Source organism: Centruroides sculpturatus, unplaced genomic scaffold (genome assembly GCF_000671375.1).
Source record: "Centruroides sculpturatus isolate CEXI.00-Female unplaced genomic scaffold, Cexi_2.0 scaffold114, whole genome shotgun sequence".
NCBI classification, from domain to species: Eukaryota; Metazoa; Arthropoda; class Arachnida; order Scorpiones; family Buthidae; genus Centruroides; species Centruroides sculpturatus.
Genome location: NW_019384417.1, coordinates 609,793 through 617,125, shown reverse-complemented (window position 1 = coordinate 617,125; position 7,333 = coordinate 609,793). Strand labels below are relative to the sequence as shown.

The 7,333-nt window shown below is 27.3% G+C and overlaps 1 protein-coding gene across 4 annotated transcripts in view; it reads left to right on the top strand.

The window, feature by feature from the left end:
- Positions 1-4,614: 4,614 nt before the first annotated feature.
- The window catches only part of LOC111619241, a 41,626-nt gene continuing 38,907 nt past the window's right edge, over positions 4,615-7,333 (top strand). For all 4 annotated transcript variants that reach the window (XM_023360933.1, XM_023360931.1, XM_023360932.1 and 1 more), the window contains exon 1: positions 4,615-5,150. In XM_023360933.1, coding sequence (XP_023216701.1) covers positions 4,673-5,150 — 478 coding nt within the window. In that variant the 5' untranslated portion in view covers positions 4,615-4,672. The remainder of the gene's footprint in view (positions 5,151-7,333) is intronic.

Here is a 7,333-nt window from a genome sequence, read left to right as displayed (position 1 = left end):
TTATCTTTTGCCATTAATCAATTGTAACATTTAATCATTGTACATAATACATTTCTTCATATTTAATCATATAAGTTATACATGAAAGAAGTTAATTTATAATATTTTATCGCTTAAACTAATTACATTTAACGACTTGTTTCGATTTGATTTAATATTTTCAAATATTTTCGTCGCTCGGTTATCATTATTGTCAGAATTTAAGCTAAATGAGACGAGAATCCATAAATATCAAAGGTAATTTCTCGGGAACATCTTAAATAAAAATAAGAAAGGAAGCAATGAATTAAATCAGTTTTATTTTATTTATTTTTTGATTATTTTTTTTTTCTTTTATCGCGGATGATTAATCGACACTAGGAAATTGGTTGCTAGATGAAACCGTTACAAGCAAAAGCAATTTTGCGAATTGTTAGATGATTAGTCAGATGTGAGGTGAAAGAAGGAAGTTGGTAAACTGGACGAACGAGTCGCCACGAAAGGATGAACAACGAAAAACAAATAACTTGCCACCGATACCTTATTTAAATCCATTTTGTTAAAGGAAATCTTTATGTACTGATTGCTTAACTGGATTTTTTTTATTCCTATTTTATTTTTTTCGATTTTGTGGTTAAGGTAAATTTATTGAATTTGAACTAGATTTTATTTTTAAACAATTTTATTACTTCGAGTTTTTTTCAATGAATCCTTTTCCCTGATTTTTGTTCCATTAAAAGGTGGATAATATTTTAAATGGTTCGGTTAAAAAATAAATTTTGTCGTATTACCTTTCAATTCTATCATTTGAAATATTTCGAACTGTTAAAAAAAATTTATTTTCATCACATTAACTAAAAACTAATTTTAAATACATTTTACAGGTGTATTTTAAAATAATTTAATAGTTCGAAATTAAAATGTTTGCCAGAATTTTAATAGTTTATATAAAATGGCATTCATTCATATAAACTATTTAAACGTATTAAAAAGGGAGAAATAACGAAATGTAGTTTATTTATATATTTTTTGCATTAACGGATAGTAAGTAACTTCTTTTACTACAAGTTAAATTACCTAGAACAAAAATCACCAAATAATATTACAGGTAATAAAAATTTATAAAATGGAGACTATAATGTCTAAAATGATAAGATATCTGATAATCTACGCGTTATTAACTGAAAAAAGAAGTAAATTTAACCACTTTTTTATTTTATTATCATTTTATGGAAGGGAAAATATTCAACAAAAGTTTTTGACATGAATTTTACCACGTTACAAAATAAAATATTTAAAATATAAAACATTTTTTTTATTTATTAAATATGAAATGTAACTGTCTTTATCTTATAAAAATATTTTTAGAAGTAATAAACAAGGTTTCGATTTTATTTCGAAGGTATGAACAGCTTAAGTTTTGGAATCTGTTATTATAGTGTGTGTAATTACGAAAAAGGAAATGGCTTTATGGTGCAAGGACGTTCAGGGTATGCAGCGTTAGGTACAAGGCAAAATCAATGATAAGTAAAATTTATTTTTTATTTTATTTATAAACAGTTTTAGAAATTTATGAAATCATTTCTATTTTCCATCTGCTTTTTTAAAGAAAAAAAAACATTTCCAAATTTTTAATTATATATATTTCAGTAATTTATTGAACTTAATATAATAATTACAGTTTAATTGCAAATTGTTCCAAGCTATTTCTTGATATAATATCGAAGATATTATTATTTACTCTTGAATTATTTTAGAAAATTTTAATTCTTCGTATATTTAAAATTAAAAATAAATAAATTTTTAACGAGTGGGAAAAATAAATGTTTAATTAAGCAGGTAAGTTAAGTGACGTAAATACAAGTATTAATAATGTAAAATTATAATAAATGGTATTTAAAAATGAAGACCTTAACATAAGTTATTGTTTTTCTTTAAAAAAGAAACAATAACACATGTCGAGGTCGATTACTAACGAAGCTTTGTGCAATATACGAAGTCAAAAATTTATTATCAAATTCTCTAACGAAACTGGTCCATTTTGGAACACGAAAAGTGGTAATGATTTATGTAAAGTTTCCGAATTTCATAAAGAATTTCACCAGAATTTGATTGATAAATTATTCCATAAAAGATAATTATCTTGCACAATAAATACAATTTTATTCGTGTATTTTATCACTTTTCTAGGAAAATATTCAATAGGATGCATTTCAATGTTTTCGTTCTCATTTTCTTTATATTTTGTGTTTTCTTACATAATCAAAATAGATACAAAATTTCAAATATTATATATTTTTATTATCATATATAATGTAATTTTGTACATAAATATATTCATAAATATACTTGATGGATCATAAAACGCAAGGGAATAATTTGCATGTGATTTAAACTACGTTTAGTGGAGCGATAAACGTGTTTAATAAAATTTACTTCCATTTTTATTTTCTGAAAGTGTTTATGATTCTGTATAAAGAATATGTTAGGCATTTATGAATAGAAAAAAATATAATAACGAAAGTCAATATTGACTGAACTCTTAAGAAGCGAGAATTATATTAATAAAATATCAAACTTTTCTCTTAAGTGAATTAATAAAATTAAAGCGATGACATTTTAAACAAGACTCGAAACATCTTTTTATTCAATTAATTGTAAATATAACTTTCTATAATTTATTTTTTCATAAATAAAAAGTATTCAACGAAACTTTTCTTTTTTAAAAAAGGACACGTTCGATAAACGAAAGCAGATTAAAAATGTACTTCTTGCTGTTCCTTTTTTTTATTATTATAATTTTTTTTATCGGATTTAAAAGTCAAGCTTTGTAATTGAACTCGGATTAAATCTTCTTCGTGTATAAACAAAAGAATAAATAAAATTATTTTAGTATTAAAAACAAAGTTTGTACAAGATATTAAATTCGATTACGGTCGAACGGAATAAACGAGCAATCAACGATGCGAAAAATGTCTACTTTTAGTTCTCGTTTCATACAATGCAGAATAAAAATCGCTGTCCTTTAATTCAGATATTGCTAACGAATAACGTTTTTCTTTTTAAGGAATAAACAGATTTTATTATTTTCAATTCAGAATAAAATAAGCTTATTGAAAACAGAGATTGAAGCAACTTTAAAATTTAAATTCTAAAATGTAAACAGGAAAAGAGCTCGAATTCAATTTTATGTATTGCCAACTTTTATTTCCTCCTAATCTATTTTATTTTATATTTTCATCGTGAATTTTGTTTATAAGAAAGTGTCATTTTTATTTTTACGCAAAACTGGACTTTAAGATGATGTAATTATGTTTAAATCAACATGGAATGGTCGAATTTTAGATTAAGATATCGTTAAATATAATAAACATTAATGGAAAAGTAATATTTCTTAACTGAAAATAGAACAGTTGCTCAATATTTATCGATAAATTATTTTTTATAACTTGCATATGCAAACGGATACGCCCTGTGCCATTGAAAGAATGCGTAATATCGTCTATTAATGACGTCAGTTTTCAACACTTGGATTTATGTGAAACAACTTTAATAATATTTAATATTAAAATGTTCGTTGATATAAAATGAAGTACTAACTTTTTATTTTATTCATTTTAACAAGTTAATATATTGTACGTTAAAAAATTCCGAACAAAAGTTGCAATATAAAAATAGATGATGGATTTATTTATTTATATTATTTTAAAAAGATTTACTTGTTTTTAAATTTAAATATTAAAATTTAATAGTGTAGGCCTCTTCTAAAATAACATCGATGCTGTAGTATGGCGACCTACAAATTATGTTGTTTATAACTAAGAAGAGTGTAAAATAAGCGTTTTATCGACTTCAGACATAAAAAGGAGATAAAAATAAATGAGTTTATCATTTTCTTCAATGAGATCTAAGAAAGACTTATGGTATAGATTAGGATACTATAAATCTGTGGTTATTGTCGAAACATGGTTTAAATTTCTTCTGCTTATATAATACTTTGTAAATAAATGTCATCATTGTTTTTAATATCTTTTACTTTTCCATTCATAAAATGGACCCTACCAGATGGCAGTTTAGGAATGCAGCTAAATGTCCCTTAAGGCCACTCTTCTGCTCAAGAGTGAATATCGGATCGATTAGATAATTGTATATTTTCATTCTAGTTTATTTGACCTGTTTGAGAAAATTCAATGATCTATTTGAAAATATTAAATTTTGCTTAATGTCATCATTGATGTTATTATCGTTATTCTCCTCAATACAAAAACGATATAAGTCTATAATGTTGATTTTATCTTTACGAGTTATTAAGGAATAAAGAGTAAGATTTTAATTATATAAATTTTTTAAAATTTAGGTTCTTATTACAAGTTATGTATTTTTTAAGTGAATTCTTAACTTCCGTCTTTATTTTATGTTAAAACTATCCATTGTCCTACTGACCGTAAGCATTAAACAAAGATGACCAAAGTTTGGTGGTTTTAAGACCAAGACTTAATGAGGAGGGAAGGAAGGGGGATTGGAAAGAAACTGGGTTAGCTGCAACCTGTTGCTTGTCAAACTGGCTTAGGAAGTTTAGAGCCAAGACCCTGGGGCGAAACGCAGGATCGACAACAGACAGACACGGTGGATGAGCCGAAGCAGACGGATCGTTCTCATGGGTCTTTGTTCGTAACAGTAGTAGATTAGAACCATGCGATCACCATTGGTTTGTATTACTTATTTCCTTTTGGGAATGGACATTATAGCGGCTTTATTTAATTCTAGTTTAAGTGCGAATGAGACTTTACTTAATGAAACCTCGAGTTTTGAATCGAGTTTAAATATCACAACGGATGCCATAACATCTACTACGACTGTGGATTTTAATGTAACTCTAGTTCCGACGGAAGAGATTAATGCGACAACAACAGTATCTTCACTCTCAACTCAACGTACAAATACGTCTTCAATGCGCGAAGAAAAACAATTAGACTTAAACCGTGCTTCTTGTTTGTGTGACTTGGGAAAAAGTTACGAAGAATCGTGCCCAGGTGAAAGAAAAGTAAAAGATATCTCATGTTCATGTCGTCTTGTTTGTGCAAGGCAAAATGGTCAAGCATGTAAGGCGGACCAAATTTGCGACGAGGAGTTCGGTTTGCGATGCGATCCAGATACTTTAACGTGTCAAGGTAAGCCTGTTTAATTCCATTTTACACTTTTTAACCGCCTACGACGATGAATTCATTTTTTCTGATAAGTTTTTCAAATTTTCTGATCATGTAAAATCGAATTAAAATCCTATAAATGTCATCAATAACAAAATAGTTTTAAAAAAATCTAAGTTAACCTGTGGCTATTTAAGGAATCCAAACAGGTTAGCTGCGTTTCCTGTAGTTGACGGAATTTACATATTTGGATACAAGAGGAGTGACCCACATCGACACGGGTGATATCATGCGATCTTAGAATTTATTTTTAAAAAATTAACAAATTGTTTCTAGATTTTTAGGATTGGTTGTCCTTCGAAACAATTTTGTTAATTTTTTTAATCATTTTCCTAAGTTTGACACAGATCAGTTTAGATACAGTTGTAATTATTAGAAATAAAACACATGCCCGTTACGCTTTGATATATGACATCCTGTTACTTACACCTGAAAGTATATACGTCATTTATGTCTAATGTTTTTATTACAGTCTTAAAAACGCAATGTCTAAAACAGAAGAATTCATTCTTAACTCACTTAATTAAATCTTATCACGTTTTATTTAAGGGCAGACATGATCTTTGCGAAAAGGTCACTGCGCCAGAAAGGGACAAAATGTCATCTAGCCACCTTCTTAACAGCCTACCTTTTTGTTGTGCAATGAATACTTGTTTGAGTCATAAATACTGATTGTTGGTAGTCATTAATATTATGTTTACCCATAGTTGTCCAAAAATCTTTTCTTGAATGTTAAATTAATATCCTGCTAATAAATCTTAAATGTAATTAAAAGAGATATTATGAAAAATAGCCAGAGATATAAATTATTTGATGGACGACTAACTAAAATTTTATAAATTGGATATAAATTTTTATTTTACAGCGAAATAAAATTCTGTAAACTGAAAGTAGAGATCATAAAAATGTTTTTAAAACTGGAAGGGGTATAGAGGAATAATATAAACAGAATATCAAAAAGAAATAAATTAAAATTTTTCCTACTTATAAATCTTCCATGTCTTGTTACAACAAGTTTTTATTTATTTATTTATTTATTTATTTTGCGTACCGGATCATAAATAATATTATTTATAAATTGATACAAAAATATAATTAACGAAAAGAAAAACAGTATGAAAATTACTCCGAACTTATTATTACAATCCTATATTAAATATGCAAGATACAACTCTAATAGGAAGTTCAGTTCAATCTCCGTATACTTTTTGCATGGACGATCTATCAATAGGTTGATACAGTTCAATACTTCTAAGTTCGATGGTTTTTGGTGAAAATAATACAAAATGCGAACTTAAAAATATCTCAATATAGTTACCTACTCAACTGACAAAAAAATATAATTTTAAAATATTTCCCTCTACTTCATATTGCTTACAAGATGGCGGAGATGAAGAACAGGCAGGAAGAAGGGAGATATTTGTGCGCTTTCAATGATAAAACAGGTCTGACTCATTCAAAGGTGTGTTAAATGTAAACACCATTTTAACTGTAGGTAGAATAAACGTTAAAAATTGACAAATTTACAGGAAAAAAAAATTGTGAAAACGAAATTGTTAAATTTCTTTAAAAATCGAAAATGTACAGTACAACAGTTTAATGCTTATGTATAAACAATGGAAACATCGCCCGCGACTCCTACACATTTAATTTATCCTTAAAGGTGAATAAACCTAGCAAATGTCTTTTTTTCTCTACTGTTTCTCCTCCTTAGTTTCACTACCTTAATCGTTTCTGACTTACGCAGATTTCCCTCCCTATTGTCTACATCCTGTTACTGGTTGACCAATAGAATGATGAAACGTTTTCCCGCCTGTTAGTGTACAAGACAACACCCCAATTCTTTATATTATTGTTTCTTTTTCTTTTTTTCGTTATACTGTCGGTTAAAAATAAATCGTCTGGAGTTATGGCAAAGTTTTGGCGGTGCATAGAAATCATTTCGTATGACTCAGATATGACAGCTGATATATAAATGGAAATTCATAAGTGACTATGCAAACATTAAACCTACATTTTACCATTTATGGAATTCACGCTAATAGTGAAGACGTGCTTTATAAATGCTTTATAAATGCTACATTTTTTTGGAAAAATAGAGAAAAAAATAATCATAGAATATTTACTTACAGTTCTCAATTAATACC